The 24,186-nt window shown below is 45.0% G+C and overlaps 1 protein-coding gene across 4 annotated transcripts in view; it reads left to right on the forward strand.

The window, feature by feature from the left end:
- TRNAU1AP (tRNA selenocysteine 1 associated protein 1) overlaps window positions 1-24,186 on the forward strand; it is a 247,886-nt gene that overhangs the window by 58,146 nt on the left and 165,554 nt on the right. For 3 of the 4 annotated variants that reach the window (XM_078682552.1, XM_078682555.1, XM_078682553.1), the window contains exons 4-5: window positions 5,777-5,829; window positions 10,566-10,697. In XM_078682552.1, coding sequence (XP_078538678.1) covers window positions 5,777-5,829; window positions 10,566-10,697 — 185 coding nt within the window. The remainder of the gene's footprint in view (window positions 1-5,776; window positions 5,830-10,565; window positions 10,698-24,186) is intronic. The other variant, XM_078682554.1, reaches the window with a different exon arrangement.

Raw genomic sequence — 24,186 nt, forward strand, 5'->3', positions numbered from 1 at the left:
CCCAGCAACAGTCAGCACCACCACAGCACCACTCAGCATCACCACATCATCACTCAGCGCCACACCAGCATCACTCAGCACCAACCCATTATCACTCAGCACCACCACATTAACACTCCGCTCCACCGCAGCATCACTCAGCACCACCACAGCACCACTCAACACCACCCCAGCATCACTCAGCACCACCACAGCATCACTCAGCGCAACCACAGCATCACTCAGCGAAACCACAGCATCACTCAGCGCAACCACAGCATCACTCAGCGCAACCACAGCATCACTCAGCGCAACCACAGCATCACTCAGCGCAACCACAGCATCACTCAGCGCAACCACAGCATCACTCAGCGTAACCACAGCATCACTCAGCGCAACCACAGCATCACTCAGCGTAACAAGAGCATCACTCAGCGTAACAAGAGCATCACTCAGCGCAACCACAGCATCACTCAGCGCAACCACAGCATCACTCAGCGCAACCACAGCATCACTCAGCACCACCACAGCACCACTCAGCACCACTCAGCACCACCACAGCATCACTGGTTCAAATATGTTATTTCAATGTTTCAAGCTGTTTTTAAGCTTTCAAGCTTTATTACAAATCACAAAAAATGTTAATATTTCACTTTTGTTCTTGGATTTTCGTCACAATAAAAAACACTGAACATAATCTTCACAAAAGTTATTTACAAAACTTAAAGCTATTGACATTAAAATTTAAATTAATTAATTAAGTATTAATTATTTAAAAAAATTAAAATCCATTGTTATTTGTAATATCAATACATCTAAGTCACGTAAATACAAAACATGTTGCATTACAAATGCTATAGGTGTCACATTTGCGAAAGTTATAACTATTGGCATTGTAAATGACAAAGCTATTAATTTAGGTATTTTCAAAAACACAAATTAAAAAAAATCATTTATAAGACCAATAGCTCAAACGTTCCTAATGCGAGACCTATTGCATTTCCAATGCTTGTTTGTTTTTCTTTTTCCCCCCGAGTTTTATACAGCGTGAACTAGACCTGACGGTATCAGAACACTTTATATGAGCACCAGTTGAGTTACAGACCACACATAAAAAAAATGTAGGCACCAGGAGATTAAGTAATTTGCCCAGATTCACAGGATGTTGAGCGTCCCTGCCGAAACTCAAACCTGGTTCCCCAGCGTCGAAGTCAACAGCTCTAGCAGTAAGGCCACATCCTATCCCCAACCTTGACAACGCCAGTAGGCGTGCCTTTTATGTATTGCTGTGGTTGTCCTTTAATAAAACCAATAGACCTGTCTTTTGTATATTGAAGTGGCAACCTGTTGACAAAGCCGGTAGGACTGCTGTATGTATACAATGACACGCCCTCATAGTGTGATGCTACATCTGGTGAGCACTGTGATAATGGGATTGAGGAACTACAAGGAATGCATTACTACATGAGTGTCACCAAAGGTATTTCCATCTACCTGATGTATATATTTGTATTTCAATGTGCAGTATTTAGCAATGTGTTTAATAAATATGCATTTTCAAAGATAAAGCATTTATTGAGCTTGGATTTGTGCCTGCAAATTGAGTTTGCTAGCCCACACCACGTCCCTGAAGTAGGCCTTGGACTGCTCTACTTTGCTGCCCGCAGAGAGTCATGTGTTAAAATGATGTACTTGGTTCTCAGTAAAAAGACAATTGTGCACTTATTACTTCACAGGCCTCACATCCCTTGCAAGTAATGTCTCAGTTTCTTACACCAGCCAAGACAGAATTCCTGCTATTAACAAGCAAGAAGTGGTACAAACCTGGCTCAATAACATGACCCTTGACTGTTTCGAACCCCGACTTTCACTTAATGCCAAGTCGCTTGGATTCACTTCGGACACCAACCTCACCCTCAAGGAGTACATTGCCAAAAGACAAAGACGGTTTAGTAACAGCTGTCTCTTCTAAAAAAAAAACCTTAAAAATATATTTTTCCAAAAAGCGGCTTCAGAACTGCTATTCAAGCTTTCGTGCACTTGCATATGGATGATGTTAACGCCCAGCCACATGGCCTGCCAGTTTCCAAACTGATGCCTCTTAACGGCTTTTGATATACTTCAGCAAGTCTCATCCTAGGTAGGAGAAATATGATCACCCTCATCCTGATGGAGCTTCATTGGCTCCTCTTGTCAGCCTGCGCCATCTTCAAAACCAGCTGCATTGTATACAAAGCCATCATGACGAAATTATCTTGCAGACAATCTCACCATCTATGGACTCATGGCCGGGAACACAATCCCTTTATCCTTAAGGACTCGCAGTGCAGTAACATTGCACAATTGTTGACTGTATGCTTGCACCTCTCACCCTGTGCAGTGCTCCACCACCTTTTTGGCTAGGTACACATTACATAAATACCACATAGCTACATACATACTTACAGAGAAACGGTTCCTAATTTGAAGACCACCCTGGCTAAGTAGTATGGTATGATTAATGACTAAAGTCTTTAGGATGAAGAGAGGGAGCATTGATTAGAGGTTTCGATTACATTTTCGTTTGAGTTATATTATTTGTATTGTGTTATTTGTGAAAATCAAATAAATATTTTCAACTAAAACCGGAAAAGGAGATATGTAGGCCTCTGGGTTTATATCTTGAAGTTCTTTGATATATAATTATGAGTATCTTGATTGTAAAACCTTCATTGCAGTATTATGTACAGATTTTACATACCCAGATGTTTAGGTCTCGACTTAAAAGTATTGCTTTTAGCAATGCTTGTTGTCGAGAATTATAGTAGGCAATCCAAGGCCTGAAACCATCGCGGATTTTGAACAGTTCCTGTGAACTAGTGGAGCGGAAAGCGCGTCCACATCAAAGCCATCTGTTGCTTCCCCAGTGTGCTCGGCCTCACTTCTCCTCCCCCTAATTAACATCCCTGCTGTTTCACACTTCTTTCACGGCCGTGAGGCCGTGCTTCAAAGGGATCCGCCCCCCGCCCCTAAAAGCTTCTTTCGGCGATGTTATTGTTCACAACTTGGTTTCTTTCCTTTTTCATCAGACCCTGCGTGCACGGGTGTTTTAAAATTAACTTTGTTTGTCTTTCTATGCTTGCAGCTCCACCTAGTGGCTTTTTTTTAAGTATACGCTTTGTGATAATTATTTAAAGATATGCTTTGTGATAATTAAAACCCCCGTAAATGAAACACCCACTATGTTCTGAGCTGCTCAGTTCAATCTGCATAGAAATGCCATGATTGCGGACACTACACAAATGCTTAAACTGCCAGGAATACAGGGATGCAATAAGGCAATAACTACATTCTTGCCCAGTGGATTAGACTCGTTTTTTATGCCCTTCTGCCCCTGTTAGACTCGTTTTTGTGCCCTTCTGCCCCCTGTTAGACTCGTTTTTCCCTTGTTTTTCTGCCCTTCTGCCCACTGTTACACTCGTTTTTTGTGCCCTTCTGCCTTCTGTTAGACTCGTTTTCCCTTGTTTTTCTGCCCTTCTGCCCTCTGTTAGACTCGCTTTTTGTGCCCCTCTGCCCTCTGTTAGACTCGTTTTTTAGGGCTCGCAGAGAGACCTATTGCAACCAAACCACAAAACTGACTTTTTACGATGCGGATTTCGACGAGTGCATGAGTTCTCGTGACCGCGCTTTTATCCAAGCCGTCTGCCTCCGAGAGCTTTAAATTAAAGCCATCTGTTGCTTCCCCAGCGCACTCGGCCTCACTTCTCCTCCCCCTAATTAACACACACTTCTAGCACGGCTGTGAGGCCGTGCTTCAAAGGGATCCGCTCCCCCGCCCCTAAAAGCTTCTGTCCGCAATGTTCTTTCATTCACAACTTGTTCCGCCTTGCAACCCCAGCATCACCTTTCTGCCCCCATTAGACTCGTTTTTTCCCTTGTTTTTCTGCCCTTCTGCCCCTATTAGACTCGTTTTTTTGTGCCCTTCTGCCCGTTAGACTCGTTTTTGTGCCCTTCTGCCCTCTGTTAGACTCGTTTTTCCCTTGTTTTTCTGCCCTTCTGCCCTCTGTTAGACTCGCTTTTTGTGCCCTTCTGCCTTGTTAGTCTCGTTTTTTTTCCCCTTGCAACCCCTGCAGCACTCAGGGCAACCCCTGCATTACTCAGCGCAACCCCTGCATCACTTAGCGCAACCCCTGCATCACTCAGCGCAACCATGACTCAGCGCAACCCCTGCATCACTCAGCGCAACCCCTGCATCACTCAGCGCAACCCCTGCATCACTCAGCGCAACCCCAGCATCACCCAGCGCAACCCCTGCATCACTCAGCGCAACCCCTGCATCACTCAGCGCAACCCCTGCATCACTCAGCGCAAACCCCTGCATCACTCAGCGCAACCCCTGCATCACTCAGCGCAACCCCTGCATCACTCAGCTCAACCCCAGCATCACTCAGCGCAACCCCTGCATCACTCAGCGCAACCCCTGCATCACTCAGCGCAACCCCTGCATCACTCAGCGCAACCCCAGCATCACTCAGCGCAACCCCAGCATCACTCAGCGCAACCCCAGCATCACTCAGCGCAACCCCAGCATCACTCAGCGCAACCCCTGCATCACTCAGCGCAACCCCCCTGCATCACTCAGCGCAACCCCAGCATCACTCAGCGCAACCCCAGCATCACTTCGCGCCATCACAGGATCAATCTCTGCAACCATTCAACAACAACTGGTCCAAATATGTTTTCTCAATGTTTCAAACTTTATTACAAATGTCACAAAAAGATGTTAATATTTCACTTCTGTTCTTGGATTTTCATCACAATAAACTACACTGAACATAATCTTCACAAAAGTTATTTACAAAAGTTTAAGCTATTGCCATTATAAATTAGAATCACTTTTATTTAAGTATTAATTATTTAAAAAAATTAAAAGCCATTTTTATTTGTAATATCAATACATCTTAAGTCACGTAAATACAAAACATGTTGCATTACAAATGCTATAGGTGTCACATTTGCGAAAATTATAACTATTGGCATTGTAAATGACAAAGCTATTAATTTAGCTATTTTCAAAACCAACACATAAATACAAAAATTGTCATTTACAAGACCAATAGCTCAAACTTTCATAATGCGAGACCTATTGCATTGCAAATGCTTGTTTTAAATATGTTTTTGTATGTTACGATTACAGTGATCCATATGATGCAGACATTAACACATGGCAGGCTTTGTAGCTGCCTCGTGTCACTTTTTCTTCACTTGTTGATTACTATTGACTCTGCTTAATTAAGGGTGGGTGTATTGTGAAAAGGGTGTGGATGTGAGTGTTTAAAAAAGTTCTCAAGTGCTGAGCATGTACACTGCAAGCTTGACTTAGTGAGATGACGGTCTGTGAGAAAGAGTGGAATTAGGCTCTTGCCTCAGATGCCACATTCTAAATCAATGAGACACTCCAGAAAGGATATTGTGGAAATGACAGCATTGGTGCAGGGTTCTGGAAGTCCTGTGGCATGCTCAATCTCCTAGAATTTGACAGCAGTTATTGCTGCCTGCTTTATGGTTTGCCCCTTAACATTATGGTTTCAACATCCTATTCTGCAAATGTTCAAACTAAGGCTCCCTTTAAGTCCAACTGCTTTCACCACACATATAACTAAAAATGTAATTTCTGAAGTTATGAGACTGCTTGAGCAGGCTGTTTTTGAGCGCTCTGTTAACCTGGCAAAGTAGAATGTGTAATAAAAAAGTAAGAAAAATATTTTTATTCATTTGTCTTTATTGAATTTTCCCTTTTTCTCTTAATTTTCATTAGCCCAAGCGGTTTAACCTGAACTATGCCACATATGGAAAACCTCCAGAAAACAAGTAAGGGTTATTGAGCATGTATCATTCAGCCTTCTTATCTGAACACTATTGTTGATTTTATTGTGGGATTTGTAGTTTTGTTTTTGAAATAATACTTTTTATTGAAACGTTTCGAATTACTGCCATTGAAATTACAGGCATTACAAGTGTTTTACTTTTTTGTTACTAAACAATAATAGCAAAGAACAGTAATCCAGTATTGATACCCATCCTTAGCACCTCCTCTCCCCTCCAACACCCTTTACCCTCTAGCTTAGTGGTGTTTCTCTCCTGCTCGGAACAAACTGTCACTCCCCAGATCAGTGATTTTGATCCCCGAAACTCTTGATTGCTCCATCCGGATACAGAGTCTGTCCGTTCTAGACAAATCCCCCAGTAGTCTTCCCATGCCTGCCAAATCTTAGCGTATTTCCTTGAACATCCCCGGCTATATATTCCGGTTTCTCTGAGTCCATGCAATCGTCCAGTCCCTATTACCATTCCTTAAATGCTGGGTGCTCAGTGTCTTTCCATCTGCTTGCCACATTCTTTGGCTAGCATTAATCTCAAGTATAGAAGGGCTGTTTTGTACCTGTCACTATCTAGTTCATCACACGTAATTAGAAGTTCTGGAGGAGGCACCATGGCACCATAAATAACAACATACCGTCACTTCCCTCACATTCATTGTGAAAAAGCATGTGCAATCTTAATAGTAAAAAAATTGAAGGAAATGAAAATAAAACCCCATACAAAGCTGAGCAGCAGTCACGATCATTTATGACAGTACTTCTCCCACATAAGAGTCCTCCCCCTCCCCCCCCCCCCCCCAGCACCGCCAAGGGGTATAGGAGAGGGAGACGAGGAAAAGAGATGGCGACATGAAGAGCGGGGAGGGCAGGAGAAGAGGGAGACCAAGAAGGAAGAAAGAGGGGGCACACCCCATAACCCCTATATTGTCTGCATCACTAGCCAGATGCCAACACACAAACTCACATACTGCCTGACAGTGCATGTATATACATCCCCTCACACCGCCATATCTACAACAGGTGTCCACGGGCCCAGACCCTGGTAGGGTCCACTGGCGGCTCCCCCTCCATCAAACTATCCAACATATCCCCCATAGTTCCAAATCCTGTTCAGCATTCTCGTCAGTGAGCACCGCCTGTAATCTTCTCTCCTCCGCCACCCCCACTCATGCAGGTCATTCACCCACCTCTGTCGGCAATCTGGGCTGAACACAATTGATTGCGACTCATATCTCAGCAAGCACCGAACCCAGAAGTATGAACCTGTGTCTTATCTTGGCCTCTCTCTTAGGGGTCGGAAGCACCCCCAGGAGGCAGTGAGCGACTGAGGCTTCCACCTGCATGCGAATGTCCCCAACCTCGGAGAGCTCGCAGGACCCCAACACAGTAAGCTTGCAAGTCACAACACTCCCACGTCATGTGGAGAAAGGATGCCGGCTCCGACCCATATCTAGGAAAGGCAGCTGACAGCAACCTGTTAATTCTATGTAACCTTTGTGGATTCAAGTGCGTGTGGTGTAAATATTAAAATTGGGTGAGCTTGATCGCCTCCCGGATCTGAGCAAAGGCTCTCCTTTAGTCGCTCTTAGAAAGTGGCTCAGGGAAGTCATTAGTCCATCTGTCATGCACTTGTGTCATAATCAGTCTGATGAACTCCCTTAAGAACCTTGTAGATATGGGAAATTAAGCCTCGGTCAAAACCATGATCCAACAGAAGTTGTAATGTCTGGGACTTCTCGGGCTTCTCAAGAAAACCTGTCCAAATCTCACGGATCGTTCCGGACACCTTTGCATAGTGCAAGAAATGCCCCAGTTGCAGCTGAAACAGTTCCTGTGCCTCGCCCATCATGAGTAAAGTACCTTTCAGATAAAGTTCACCGGCCATGATTCAGCCCCCCTCTAATCACTGCAGCATATCCATCACAGATTGTATGGATCTGAAAGGCATTAGCCAACGGAGGGGCAGCAATTGCGAGTAAGTGGCCCGAAGCAAGACCTGAGTTACCGCTTCATCCCAGTTACCGCATCCTCCCAGGTCACAGTCACTTGCTGGACTACAAATGCGTAATCTCTCAGGATTCCATCCATGAGGCAGTGCAGAAGGTCCACAACAGCTCCCCCAAAGAAGGGACTTCTCTGTATTCGGACCATCTGCACACCACTCTTCTGCATATTGCAGAAGATAGTAAAAAAAATAGAGCTGCAGGTCCTGTAATTCCAGGCCCCCCAGCTCGGTATCTAATTTCATAATGCACAACTTTACTGTGCTCCGTTTACCAGCCCACACGAAGGACACTAGGAGGCTATTTAATTTGGTAAACTTGGAGTTTGAAATGCTATTCATGGCGTTCTGAAGGGCATACAGATAGCAGGGTAACAACACCAAAGCAAAGGGCTACTTTGCCCATCACCGAGAGAGATAGGTGGTTCTAGAAGCGAATTGATGCCTCGAGGCCGTCCAGGGCTCTACCTAAATGAAAACGGTATCGGGCCTCCGATGTGTTTGCCACCTGTATCCCTAAATATCAGAAGTGTTCCCCCTCACATCTAAGCTCAGTTATTGGGAGACAGGCTGTATACGCTCTTGCAAGCGTAGGCAAAGGGAACAATACTGTTTTCAGCCTGTTAATCAATAGGTCTGATCTGCACCAAATGTGTTCATAATCTGCAGTAATACTCCAGCCGACTGCTCTGGGTGGGTGACATAGATGAGTGCATTGTTCGCTTAGAGCCAGATAACATGGGTATTGCTCAACACGTCAATATCCGACATATCGCGGTGGAGCTAAATTGCCAATGGCTCCATCGTTAAAGTGAACAGGAGCGGGTTCAGGGGCAACCCTGTCTTGTACCTCTCTCAGTATGCCTGTACTCTGACACCACACTTCCTGTGCGAACCTGCACAATTGGCCCACCATAGAGCAATCACACCCATGATAGAAAAGTCTCTGCAGAATTTCCCAGAGGTACTCCCAATTAAGCGTATCAAACGCTTTCTCAATATCCATCTCCAGGTCTCCATCAGCCACAGAGTGCAACACATGGGACAATCGCTGCAGGTTCATTTGGGTGCCTCTGTCCTGAATGAAATCACACTGATCAATGTGTACTAGGGGGTTCACCACTCTTCGCAGCATGGTTGCAAGAGTTTTCGCGAGGACTTTAGTATCAACCCCCAACATAGACAAGATCCAATCGGAGCTAGAGTATGCATTGTCTGTACTCGATTAGAGGAGCATAACTATCTGGACATCTCACGTAGATTGCGGCAGAATTTGTTGTTTCTTGCCTCACAAGTGGGGGACTAGTACCCCAGAAAACACTTGATAATATTCATCTGGGAGCCCATTCGGATCTGGTGCTTTGCAGCGAGCCTTCTCCCGTACCGTCTCCTACAGCTCCTCCACCTGGAGCTCCCCCTCCAGGCCCTCTTATCCGTTCCGCCATAAGTCAGAATGCACTAAGCCATCTAAGAAACGGCAGTTCTCCACCAGGGGGTCCCTCTCCGACTCTCTATGTACAGTCACCAGGTGATCCCACAGGAGGAGGATTGCTAGGGGCCAGAACGGAGCTCGAAAAGCTACCTCCTGGCGGCCGTGTTCCCAGGCCATGCTCCCCAATCTATTGCAATTTATAGAAATTCTTGAGGGTTTTTTTTCCTCACCAAACTACTTAGTTAAGCAGCTCATTGACACTCACTTATTATTATAAATTACTCTGTTGCTCCATTGGATCTTAGCAAGTTTATGAGTTTGGCAATTCCTTCATTTGATCCCATGGTTTGATTTTCTTTGCCATTGTTTTTCTTTTTGCATTCATGACACTTCCTGTTTTTTCATGTGTCTCTTACTTAAATGACTGTTGGTGGAATTCAGGCATGATCAAATGTGGGTATATGAGTCCAAAAACCTTACACAAATAACCAGAAGGTTTTGGTGAAATGAAGATCTAATTTTTGTATTTCAAAAGTTGACTGTTCTTTCCATCTGTCCTTAGAATGTGTCTTTATTTTTGCTGGAGTGTCTCATCAATGTAAATTCTATATTGTTTTTATTTGTGTATAAGACAGGTGTAGTCTTTTCGTGAATTTAGGTCTTCTCTTGGCAAACACTCTAGACAAATTGCATACACCCCAAAATGAGTTACAGCCATAATCCATTTAAGGTTAGATGGTTTTAGGGCATTACAAAAGCATACGTCTATCAGAAAACCTCCAAAGCATCAACTTTCACTGCTCCTTGCGTATTGCACTTCATGTAAATGCTTTCATCTGGAAAACAGATACAAAAGAGAGGTTGCCCTATGTAAACCTGACTGCTTAAAACTTGGTAAACATCCTTTGCTATTTTTAGCTCCATTGTTTAATCATACTTGGCACTCTGTGGTGACAAGTTAGTTGGAAATCTTAAGGAGTGGCAATATAAGAGACAAAGCAAGTTCCTCATAGTAGTAACTTCTGTTCTATAATCTCTAGGGGCAGCCATCCATCAGCTCTTGGACAGGGTGCTTTTTGACCATCTAGCAACAGAAATTCACAAGCACAGGGTGCTTGCTATCCAATTGCAATTCCTTTTCCTTTTTCCTATTGTGTCATAGAAATAGGACCATGTAAAATATAGAAGCAAAATTAACAAAGCAGCCTAGGACATGTCTGAATTAGTCTGGTGATGTGTCTAAAATATTTCTAAAAACCCTTCTAATCAGACAACTTCCTACTGCTTTCAGCCAAGAATATTCCCTGTTTGTTGGAGACTTGACATCTGATGTGGACAATGAGATGCTCTACAATTTCTTTGTTAAAGTTTACCCATCATGTAGAGGAGGCAAAGTTGTTCTGGACCAATCTGGAGTTTCCAGGTAAGCTTCTGTTCCCAACTTTCACAACCTGACGCTCTGCGCCTAGTCTTTTTTTCAATGAATGTTTGTGCTCCTCTCTGTCTTTTCTCGTTTCTGTGTTTTTCTCCTGATAGTATCTCACCATCCTTTCTTTGTGCCTGCTCCAACTCTTTGATAACTTCTTTGTGGTTTGTCCTATGATTCTGCCAACTCCTCAGAAAGTAGGTCTCTTGGTTGAACTCAAATCTAGGATCCTTGGTAGACACCAGACTAAGCCCTGAATCCCTTTCCACAGACTCTTCTGTTCCAAGAATAGATGACTAAAAATCCTACCTTTCTCCAAAGCCCCATGTTTTCTAAATAGTTCTATCCTGTCTCAGAAAAATTACTTCATAGCCCCTCTCTTCCCTCCCCATGCTTTACAGTGGCAGATCTGTAATAAGAACATGTATACTTTCCTCAAGGCTACTTCTGTTCTGCAGCAAAGATGTGGTAAAAGCACTTAATCCTTCTCCAAACCTTTTCTAGCACATTACAGAAACACTCCGCCCTTCTCTGTAGCCCTCAATTATATAGCTATTGTGAGAACAGACAGTCCACCCTGTTAATATGAAGCAGATGTTTGACCAGTATAATCAACCCTTCTCCAGTATTGGATCTGTCATGCTTGAATAATTCCCTGTGATCAAACTGGGAAACATCAGTACTCTCAATAACATTAAACAGTGTTAAAATATCTAGCAGCTTCAACAACAGTGTTTGTTTGGGAGCATATCCACCTCCTTTAAAGCATCTCAAACTTCTGCCAATGGTGTGGAAGTGTCAGCTTTTCTCCCCCCCCCCAAACCCCACTGCCCGATGCCAACATAGTTCAGATATCTACTAGATGTCATACATAAGGTTCAAGTAGAGCTCTGTTGTAACCTCTCACTGCCCATATCCGGTTACCTTTTCTGGTGTACCAAGCAGTCCCCCCTACATCCCCTAAGTAATGTGAGTTGTTTTTAGGGTAAATTATTTTTCTCTCAACCAGGGAGACCCTATACTTCTCTATCGCTAACTGCCACCATGACTGACAGAGAGAAAAAAATCTTTATTCAAATCCTGTTCTGCCTTTGAACATTAAAACATTTACACTGATGATTCACATAACCAATGTATTTATTGCCGTTGTCCTAGTTTTGTAAGACATTTCCTTCCGAAACTCAAGGAGAGGAGGTTGGCACTATATCTGCTAGAAAAAGTATTAAGAAATACCCTCCTTCTCATTGTGATGCCCCCTCTTCTGGGTATAATTAATTGAAAGGTGCCCGACCAAGCACTTCCACGAAGGCACTACAAAAAGGAGACCTGTAGAGTTTCCTGAATTTGGCTTATTTCTTCAAGTGCCTGCGGTCACCTCCTCACAGAAACAACCTGGACACTCCAGAAAAGAAGAATGCCTTTCTGTGTAAAGAAACTGCGCAGAAATATCCTTCTTCTTGAGGAACAGCCATCATTGAAGAAAAATAGACCTTACCCGGAAACCCCATCTTCAAAGAATACCTTGAAGAAAATCTTGTCACCATCTATCCCGCCGACTACACCAGCACTGCCAACACCGTAGGAGACTACACCATTGAAAAACACTCCAAGAATGTCGCTCCTTCTGCCATCGATGTAGACATCCTCAATGATGATATCTTTGACGTTATCAGCAACCCTATCAATGAACCGCTGTTCTTGCAATTATCAGAAGTAACGATGAATGAGAAGAGTACCTCATTCCCAAAGAGAATGATAACCTGCCAAGTCCACTTCCAGATTATATAGCTCGCTTTCATGCTCTGATGGAAAGAGCTACTAAAAAAGTTCAATTTACCAACTACTTCGGTAGAATAACAATGCTTCCTTTATGATTTTTAAAGAACAGCCACTAAAGATCAAAAATCCTTACTTGATTTTGTCTGGTGGGATCGAAAAAAACGAATTAAGACTCCAGCCTTAGTTCCAGTAATAATAACATGACTGGATAAGAGGTATATTTCCCCAGCCTGCCTTACTATCCACCCAAATCTGGACTCTTGTGATTGCACCAGTAGCCCGATGTACATCTAAGGACCCTATTATAACATTGTCTGTTCCTGCAGACGGAGACAGCAGGTAAATAGATATTTTTGACTGCAGGATGAGTTTGATGGTGGCAACATTCAATTAAGGTTGCAAATGCTTTACCAATTTTAGGATGATATGCTCGACAAATCCGGCTTGACATCTCTCTACTGCTTGATGTCATCCCAGAGGATAAAAGAGAGGCTGCTAAGGCGATTTACAGGAAAGGGTAAATAACATCACCAGCCATCATTAATGCAGCCATGGATGTTTCGAATGAAGGTTTCTTCCAACAAGGAGAAGCTTTGAGAAACCAAGCTTGTCTCAGATCCATAGCCTTCATGGTCCATGGTACGCTCAAAGATCCTTGACATGCCCTTTGATGGCCTCACCCTGTTTGGGAAGCATGTGGATGAACCCTTCCAAAGTATCAAGACGGATACATCAAAATCACTAGGACTATTGCACTGCTGCTCAGCCACTTTTTGTGACTCTACTGTGTCCCAGGCCTACAGGGGAGTGTTGCGGGGGTGAAGGGGGTGAAGGAAGGGCACGGAGACCAGTCCTAGGTATATAAGGTTTTATTTTTATGAAAGTCTTCTTTTTTCTTAATGTCAGTCTTTCTCTGGCCAATATGGCTGGGTTGACTCCTCCTGGTCTGGGATGGGGTCTTCCACTCTCTCTCGTGGGGTCCTCAGCTTTCCACTCCTCCTCCTCGGTTGCACCACCGTAGGACATGCGTGGGAGAAATGAGGACTGCGTTATGTATGGCTCTTTTTATGCTTTACCCATGGGATGACCGGGGGTGATAGGGACACCGTTCAACGTATTCCTGACAAGTGAGAGGGTACGGTGATGGGGGAGGGAATTGTGAATGGGAGCAGGCTTGTGACACAGAGGGGAGCACATGAAGTATTTAACCAGTGCGACCTCAGTGTGTATCAGGCTACGTGCTATCGTTGTTACTGCGTGGTGCCTCCCCTCCTCCCTAACCTGCTAGTCACGCGCTGCCGTACCTGGTGGAGCCAAACTCCCTGGTGAGTGTGGCTGGGCGGCTCGTGTTGACGGTGGCCTCCTGGCTACAGCACTCTCCGTTTCAACCCCGTCTCGTTCGTCTTCCTCCTTCTCTCCTCGGTACTGCTCCTCTTCGGAACCTGCTTCTCGCCGCAAACCTCCTCCCGACTCTCCTGGTGCTCGACTCCACTCCGTTCTCGTTCGTTCGTTGTCGTCACACGCCGACTTTCCTGCTTCCTGGGTCTTAACCAATCCCGTGGTATAGACGTCACTCAGGGGCGTATCTTCATTGTTGCCACACGCCCAGTTAAAGGAACCCTCACATTCCTCGCTGGCGTTGTCCTGCCAGATTAACCGGGAGTCTGACTTCCAATCGTCCTGCTTTGGGGAAAAAGAGGGAGGGGTAGCCATGTCCGTGACCCACCAGTCCACCACAGGGGTCACTCCTCGCGCCGGTATGTTCTACCCGCTACAGGGAGGTTTCAGTCCATTTTGAAATTAAGAATGACAATAATATCCCCAACTGCAAATCTGTTATGGCAAAGGAAATACCCCCAACCACAACTAAAGGCAAGGATATGGAAGATCTGAACTGAGGAGGAGCTCCTCCCAAACGTGCTCCAACCAAAATCAGGAGTCACTTTGACTCTCTGCAGATGTCCCCCTTCTAGCTCATTCGCAAAAAGTAGGGAGGAGGATTGCCCTTTTTCAATGGTTGCAGCACACGGTACACACAGGACATGTGTCAGAATTTGTACAGATACCACCTGTCAGCCCTCATAAGGTACATCATCTCCATTAGAGGGAGCTGCAATGGGAAATTCTCTTTCTCCCCCTCAAGGGAGCGATAGAGAAGGTCCCCAAACCAGGGATTTTATTCCAGATTCTTCGTGATTAAACAACGGGCAACAGGGCAATGGAGACCAATGCTAATCCTCAGGCAACTGAACACGTTCCTAAAAAGCAATCTTTTCGAGTGGTTTCTCTCAGGTCCTACTGGTGATCCAGGGAGGAGATACGTGATGTCTCTGGACCTTCTCGATCCTTGTTTCCATGTTCTTATCTACCAAAAGCAGAGGAAGTAACTCTGCTTTTCAGTGGCAAGTCAGCTCTACCAATTCAAGAAACTTCCATTCAGCCTCTTATCAGCACTTTGTATTTTCACCAAATACCTAGCCTCGGTTGCTGTCTCCCTTAGACAACAAGGACACCAAGTGTACCCATACTTGGGCAACTGGCTAGTAAAATCAAAGGAAGAGACAAAGGCTTCTATGGTTACCTGCATCAGTCTCTGTCAAAGTTTGTGGCTCACGCTCAACAAAGAGACGTCTTCTTTGGAACTGCACGAAGATTCAGTTATTGAGAGCGATAGTCATCACACAGTTGGAAAATCTATTCCCATCATTATAAAGATTGCTGAAGGTTCAGTGCATGGCACAGAACCTATCTACCAGACAATCGGTCATGGTCAGACAGTACAAGTCTCGTATGGCTTAACGTCTTCCTGCATAAGTGTCATTCTCTTTTGCTGACTTCAGATAAGACTTGTCCATCAATAACTGGGCGTTTATGGCTCATGGGACAACACAGAGTCACAAAACAACTGAAGCATGCACTATTGTGGTACCTATTCCCTGCAAACCTGAAGGTGGTTCTCCCTTTCCAGCCTACATCAAAAAAAGTAGTGCTAACAAAGGTTGCGTCGACATAAGGCTGAAAAGCTCTGCTGCAAGAGCTGTACACCAGAGTCCTTTCGACTGATGCAGAAAAGATGTTTCACATTAGCATTACTAGAGCTCTCAGCTATAAGACTGGGCCTTCAAGTGTTTTTACAATGACTCGCAGATAAAGCACTCCTAATTAATATAGGCAATCCTGATTGCCAACATCTATGTTTTACATAGCCAAGCAGGGATGAATGCCTTTCTAGGCCTCTATCAAGAGAGGTTCACCTTTTGTGGGACTGGGCCCTTTCTCACTATCAGCATTGCCACGGAACACCTGCCAGGCCGCCAAAATGATCAGGCAGACGTTCTCAGTCAATAACAATCGGACTGCGATGTGCGGGAACTCCACCAGGACCAAGACAACTACATCCTCTGGCAATGTGGTCACCTGATGATCAATCTGTTTGCGATCCAGAGCAACAAAAACCTCTTTTGCTTCCCCAGCAGGATTTGGCAATCAGGGACACCTCTGCTCTGCCAAACTGCCGCTTGCCAAAATCCCTCCTATCCGCAAGACCAGGACCGGAGGAAAATCCTTCTCCTACCTCACTGCCAAAACCTGAAACACCTTGCCTCTCCACCTCAGGCTATTCCTGTCGCTGACTCAATTCAGAAAGTATCTCATGACCTGGCTCTTAGACGAAACCTCAGATCCCATTAGGACCTGCAGTCCCCTCCCCCAGCGCCTTGAAACCCTCGGGTGGGTAGTCGCGCTTAACAAACACTGATTGATTGAGGGACCTTTGGCAATGCCTTTTCCAATTACATGGTTTAGCATCTTTGTATATGCTTTTCCTTCATTTCCCCTGATCCTAGGGTGTTTGAGTAGAGGTAGGCAAAACTCGAGGAGTTTCACTCTACGGAATTCCGCAAAGTTACATGAAAGCACCACAAGATTCTGCGGTGTTCCACGAACGGGGGGAAATCGGTACATCGTGCTGATTTTGAGTGTCAGAAGAATGTTTTGTGCTGCAAACTCAGCTCCAGCTGTACCACAGGGCACTGCTTCTTTGCTTCCGCGCGAGTAGATTTTCTGTTTAAGTGGCAGCTTACTCAACGCGAACGGTCGCGACTGCCCACTTTGGCAAAAACTTGCTTGCTGTCCTCCTAGCTCCTGAAAATCATGCTAAGCTCCTGAAAATCATGCTAGAAGATGCCAATTTTCACTTGCCAACTTACCGTTCGCGAGCTGCGCCTGGGAATAAACTCTGCAATGCAGCAGTTGGCGGAATTTTGCCAAAATATATCACCCACCCCTACTTTTGATGAAGGCAAAGACAGAATCACTGCCCTCTGATCCTCATTGCTCTGGGGTGGTCACACCAGTATTGGAGCAAACTACAGCACCTATCTGCTCTTCCAGCAAAACCACTGAAACCACACTCCAAGCTCCTCTACATGCACCACAGAGAGAACCTTCATCATGACCCACATTCATTGAACCTGACAGCTTAGTACCTGATCACCTAGAGTTCAGCCACTTGAATTTGCCAACAGAGATAGGACATCCTAGCGAATGCACAAGTACCAGCTACTGTAAAAACATACAGCATCAAATGAAAGGTTCCTGTGTCTTGTAAAAAGACAAAGGGTTTGATTCAACATATATTTAATCTCACCAAATATTCCCATACTTGTTGAATTTAGCTAAAAAGCATCTGAAATATTCATCTGTGCTAATCCTTCTTACAGAAATATCAAGATTCAGCGGAACAAAAGTCTCCTCATCCACACTGTACTCTCAGAGAATCATAGAACAACTTATAAAGGGACTCTTTCGAGTGTGTTTCAACGTATACAGTGCCTTCCAGTGTTGTGGGAGCTCAATATATTCTCTAGTCAACCGATGATGCCACCATTTGTACCAAACCACAAGGCACATCTAAAATTGATATCCCGGAAACCAGCCCTTCTACCACTAACATCAACAAAGAGGTTAGGGGAGGTTAGGGGAAATGCAAGCATTCATTGTCAAACAATCCTTTCTCCATTTCAAAAGCGACAACGGCATCCTAAGAAGCAATTATAAATGTATACCACTGACCTTCACTTGAACAAACCTGGCATACTACTTTCACTCTTTCCAAATCCAACAACGTCAACAGAAATATAGTTGCATTCTATAGACAGTTGTAGATGCATCAAGTTCTACATAGACAACACAGCATATATTCATCAGACCAGCTGTTTGTGTCTTTCTACCAACCAGCAATGGGTCCACTCTCTCTAAACAAGGGATAGCACATTTGGCTCTCAACTTGCATCACCCTCTGCTACAACAAAACCAAGTGTCCACTTCAGGGAAGAGTGAGAGCTCATTCTTCTAGGAGCGTGGCCACAACTGCTCTACTCTGTTGGTATGTCCTTGTAAGACATCAACTGTACAGCTACCTTAAAGAGCAGCCACAATTTCAACAAACTCTACACTCATTGTTAACACAAAAGGCATAACAAAGAAATGGAACTGGCAGTCCTCCGAAACCTGTTTCAATATAGGTGAGTCTCCTTCCCACTTTCTTAGATTTATTCTAGTGGTTATAAACTGCTTGCTATTCTAATTCAAGCAGGAGAATATATGAAAGATCTAACGGGGAAGAAGAAATTAGTTAATTATGGGTAACTTCAGTTCTCCACTTTCATATACCCACATGCAACTCTCCCTCTTTCCTGGTCAGAGGCTCTTTCATTACATACTCTCCTCAAACTTGTGCTATCAAGTCTGAGCTATGGTAGTCTCTAGGAGGTATAGGAGAGCTAGCTCTTCTGCACCATTGGCTGACATTTTGGTTACTTTAAATGTGGTGAATTTGCTACTATACAAACACTGTTGAGGCCTATATCCATTTTCACATTGTTTACTGGTAGTTACGAATAACAGGGATTCCCAGCCGGACGAATGGGAAAGATTCAAGCATGTGAATATATGAAAGATATTAACACTGGAGAACTGGTGTTACTGGTAAGTAACTAACTTTCTCTCCATTCCCAAGGTAGATACCAATTTACTTCTCTGTTGCACACCACAATTTGACTAATGTAGTAATACACTTGTTATTTCTCCCAATTCAGAGGCAAGTCTACAGCAAAATGTAATTTTGTTATACGGTTCCTACGAACTTAGGACTGTATATTTAGAGCAAAAACACTTCATAATGTAGAGACTGAGTCTTCTTATTAAATCAGTAAATGTTGGTCTTTTTGCTAGCTCAAAGTGTCACATCCAAAACCTTTCAGAGTTATTGATGTTACTAATAACTCCGAGCATGACCACTCTGATTCCCAAGGAAATCGTGGAAACAGATCTAACCCTTTTGTTTTGTCACTTTTTCATGCCCACGGTGTCGCAAAGAAAAGATACGTAACTGTCTTTTCAAATGTTTATTGAAAATCTCTAATCTTTGTAAATAAAACATGACCCACGATCATTAGAAAGTTCAGATACATTATTGTTTTTTTTTAATAATGTTTTTATTGAAGATTGCATAGTAAAACACAGCAGGTACATATCATATCAACACATGTATGCATGAGAAAACAAGCATTGTGGCCTCTGCTGTTGCATCTTACAGAAGGATGAGATTTTTGTAAACAACTAACAAAACAGGCTACCGTCAGTACAAACATGAAGCAAGTTTGACAATCCCAGCAGTGTGTAGAAATTTAGGAACATTCTGATAAGAAACATATCATATGGAGTCAATACACAATGTGGTGGACAAAACATATACTTTTACATACATACGCATGTGAGTGTTTATCACAACTTCCGTCAACGTGTGGCCTGAGTCGTAGGCCTGTTTCAGTACAGTATATCATCATTGCGTTAGATAAGTGGTGCGATTGCACAGACATAGACAAAGGGTAATCCCAACTCAACACTCCGAAATTATGCCACCAGGCCATCGGGCTCAGATGGGGGGGATTCCGCTCTGTTTCGTGACCATTGCAAGAACGGCTCCCAAATATCCCTTGGCCGCGAGGCAGTCGGCATCAGATCCCAATATGTACCCAGCTGTGTGTGGCCGTATGCTACATCTGACAGCCAATTCGCAAATTTAGGCCGGGTTCTACGTCCCCATGTCATAACCACTCGACGTTTAGCATATAACAACAATAAAGCATGTAATTTCCGACGTTTGGGTTCCGTGTTCGCCACCCACCCTAGAATGCCAAGGAGCGTGGAAGGAACGTCGGCTCTATTCAGGATTTGATTTATGGCCACAAAGATTTCTGACGAGTAATCAAACAGAGCCAAGCAGCTCCAAGACACATGCAGAAAGGAAGCTCCCTCCGCCCCACATTTCCAGCATCTATCATCTTCTCTAATACCCATGCGGTGAAGAGCTAGTGGGCTGCGGTAGAACCTGTGAAGGAACTTAAGGTGGATAAGTCGAAGTTTGTAGTTTGGGGAGAGTTCTATCAGCTGTCTACAACAGAATGACCACTGGTCATCAGTTAAGGGCGTTTCAAGTTCTTCATTCCACAGTTGAAGAGATTTAGGCACCACAATAGGAGATTGCTCTTGCATGGAATTGTATATGCGGGATACTAGTTTCTTCCGGGATGCCCTCGCTGATATGTCTTGGAGCGCATGTAGGTGTGGCGGCTCCTCTGGGAACTGGTCCCACATTGCCCTGCATGCAGATTTGAGTTTGTGGTAGGTGAACGTGTCTCCAAAAGACAAGGGTTGGCTCTCCTCCGCGATTTGCAGATCCAGGAACATACCCTCGGGGTATAAATCCGCAAATGTGTGTAGCTTAGATCCAGCTATAGATACATCTCCGCCACCTTCTTCCAGGCAGGGAAGCATTGGGTTCTGTTTAAGGGGGGTCGCAGGTGCGTATAACAGGGGTAAGGCAGCCCGCCTCTGTAGCTCATGCCACGCCCAGCGAAGCATGTTGACCGAGTCAACATCTTTTGTTGGTCTGGGGGTTTTGCGATATAAGGCAACACTCAAGGGCAGCGGAGCCACCGTATCCAGCTCCACCGCCATGTGGTTGGTAAGGTGTGGGATAGGCCCAGAAGTGCAGATATTGGGCCTGTGCGCACAGCGCGTATAAGCGCATGTCTGGAGCGCCCATGACTCCCTGCCGCAGCGGTAGTGTTAATAATGCCCAAGAGAGTCTGGCCTGACTCCCAGCCCACATCAGGGACAGTAAATGCGAGCGCAAACAAGTGAAGAAGCTTAGCGTCAGTGGGATAGGGATGTTTGCAAACAGATAAAGGAATTTTGGCAGTATAATCATTTTCGCAAGTGCAATTCTACTAGCCAGAGACAAAGGGAGTTTCGACCATATTGCCACCTTACTTTCAAGCCAGGATACCGCCCTCCCAAAATGTAGATTCCAGAGGTCTTGGAGGTTACGGCTGATCCAAATACCAAGGTATTTTCCCTCATCAGCTTCCCAACGTAGAGGGTACTCAGAGTGCACTTCAGAAGTATTGTCGCTCAATGGAAACATTGCTGACTTAGACCAATTTATAGAAACACCCGACAGCCCCCCGAACTTAACAAATTCTCTCAATAGCGGATTCAAGTTTTCAGCTGGGTTACTTACATACAGAGTAACGTCGTCAGCGTATAATGAGATCAGCAAGCTTCGGGAGCTGAAGCCTATACCTCTGGCAGTATGATGTTGTCTAATTCTGGCAGCTAACGGCTCCATGGCTATTGCGAATAACAATGGGGACAAGGGGCACCCCTGTCTGGTGCCTCTGGAAATTGTAAACGGATCCGATTTCATGCCATTTACTCTCACCCTAGCCCTGGGAGCAATGTAAAGCAGGCGAATTTGGTTTATGAAGAATGGGCTGAATCCCATACGCTCCAGTATAGTAAAGTGATATGACCATTCAAGGGAGTCAAAGGCCTTTGTGGCATCTAAAAATATCACTGCAGCTTGCATATCCGGATGCAGATAATGCAATACCGAGAACACAGTTCGAAGGTTGTGTGTGGTTGCACGGCCAGGTATGAATCCTGATTGGTCCGGGAGGGCCACCATTGGGAGCAAAGGTTGCAAACGATCTGCTATTATTTTCGCATAAATTTTCACGTCCACATTGATCAGGGACAAGGGTCTGTACGAATCCAGGTATTGGCCGTTTTTATCAGGCTTCAGCAGTGTTATTACAAGGGCTTCCCTCATAGATTCTGTCAGCGTTCCCACCTCTAGGGCCTCAGCAAACACCGCATGCAGCCGCGGGGCAAGCTCCTCCACATATGTTTTATAGAATGCTGCCGTGAGGCCATCAGGCCCTGGAGCTTTATTCAGCGGAAGGGCTTTGATAGTTTTGGCGATATCTTGGACTGTTACGGGTTGGTCCATATACTTCCTATGCGCGTTATTAAACCATACAAGCGCTATGGACTCCAAATATGACGCAAGAGCGTCCTGTAGTACAGCCTTTGCGGACTCATACAAAGTGGAATAGTATGTAGTGAACGTCTGTAGTATCTCACTCTGCCCCGTCGTCATTACTGAGATACATTATTGTTAAAAGCATTATTAGAGTGGTGAAAAAACAAAAACAATTCAACCATGTTAATTGTTCATAATGTTACTAAGGTTACTCCTATCTATCACTAATTTGGCTATGCTAAAGAGAGCATGACAGGAGTACCCATCTGTCAGGCCTCTCAGAATGACCCAGCCTCATACCTTTTACTGTATGTCAGGAAGCCGGCCTCTGTGCATTTAATAAATGCACCCGTCTCAATGTGCAGACCTGCACACTTCTCTTGCACGGTTATCCTCCTTCTTAGGATGAAAGTCGGTTACAACAGAATTGCATCTCAGTCACAGCGCACAGCATCGTTCCCAGACGACTCATGTGAAAAGTTAACTTCTCATCAATTTCAGCATGGACGCTGTTCAAATAATAAAACAGCAAGCTTATCACACTGTGCCAAAGGTGCAGAGCAGCGTCTTATTTTGTCTGTTGTCTCCCACAAACAAAAAATAAAGGAAAATAAAACAAGGCATTGTTTTCTCAGTTTTGCGACCCTGGAATTGAATGTGCAGACTACAGGGTGACAATGGCTATCAGAAATACATTTGTGCATGGCACATTCCCGTATGAAGAAAAACATGTGCCAACCACCATTCGAAAACAATGGCAAGTTGTTTTTTTAAAATGTTTTTTTATTGAGAATAGTCAGAGCGAGAAAGCTGCAGTTACATCATGAAAAAACATGCATAATGTGCAGTCGAGCACAAACAGGTCTTACAATGCTTTCTATTGATAAACCATAAAAGGAGATGACATTTTCATTTTTTTAACAGTTCCAACAGTAACATAGGTGTACATTAGGGCATCTGTCCAGAAAACAAGTACATCAGAATGCATCTAGAAAAAATAAAGAAGCAAATCATTATTCCAAGGCATGGTCGAGATAGCGGGCAAGCAGCGCCCCCAGCAGTGATGACCAAGTGGGCGGAGGCCCAGTTACAGTGTGCAAATCAAATGTTAGCGGTCAGGCAGCTGGCGCCAAAGTATTCGGCAGCCATCTCCGCCACCGTGTCCGCGGGTGGGACAGCCAATAACATCAAAACAGGCCGGAGAACTTCCTAGCAGGTCAACTGTGCCCCCCGGGCTGACTGAGGGTGGCCCAGACGGAGACTGTCCACCGCGCGACCACCGCAGGAAAGGTTCCCAGATGTCCCTTGGGCGCGCAGCAGCAGGCATTAGCTCCCAGTATGATCCCAACTGAGCATGGCCATATGTCACATCAGACAACCAGTCTTTCAGTCTTGGTTTGGACTTACGGCCCCATGTAACTGCCACCCGCCTCTTCGCGAATAGCAGCAGGAGCGCATGGAGTTTATGGTTTGCAGGCACCGTGTCCACAACCCAACCAAGGATGCCCAGCAGTGGTGACGGGGCGTCATCCCTCCCAAGTATCTGGTTTATTGCTCCGAACACTTCGATCCAGTATTCGGAAAGCGCAGGGCAATGCCAAGCTACATGTAAGAAGGAAGCCCCCTCCGCCCCACACTTCCAGCATCTCTCGTCTTCCCTGAGGCCCATACGGTGGAGGGAGATAGGAGTGCGGTAGTATCTGTGCAGGAATTTAAAGTGCACCAGCCGAAGCTTATAGTTAGGGGATAATGCCAACAGTTGCCCACAACAGAATGCCCATTGCTCATCCGTCAGCGGCTCCCCAAGGTCATCTCCCCACAATTGTTGCGACCTGGGCACCAGCAAGGGGGATTGTTCCTGCATCGAGTTATAGAGCCTGGTCACAAGCTTTTTGCGGGACGCCCTAGCGAGTATAGTCTGTAGAGCAGCTAGCTGCGGTGGTTCCTCCGGAAAACAGTCTCCTAGCGCCCTGCACGCAACCTTCAGTTTGTGGTACGTGAATTTATCAGTAAATGTCATAGGGCTCTCAGGTGTCTCCGGGGGTATCTCCAGGAACCTGCTGTCCGGGTATAAGTCTGAGAACGTGCGGAGACATCACCACTATTGGATTCTAAGCAGGGGATCATGGGGTTGCGTCTGAGTGGCATCGCAGGCGCATACAGCAAGGGAAGAGAGGAGCGCCTCAGTAGTTCCCTCCAAGACCAGCGAAGCATGTCTGCCGTGTTCACATCTTGTGTAGGCCTCGGCGCTTTGTAATAGAGTGCTACATTAAGTGGGAGTGGAGAGACCATGTCCGTCTCCACCGCGACATGTGG

The sequence above is a fragment of the Lissotriton helveticus genome, chromosome 3_1, assembly GCF_964261635.1.
Source record: "Lissotriton helveticus chromosome 3_1, aLisHel1.1, whole genome shotgun sequence".
NCBI classification, from domain to species: Eukaryota; Metazoa; Chordata; class Amphibia; order Caudata; family Salamandridae; genus Lissotriton; species Lissotriton helveticus.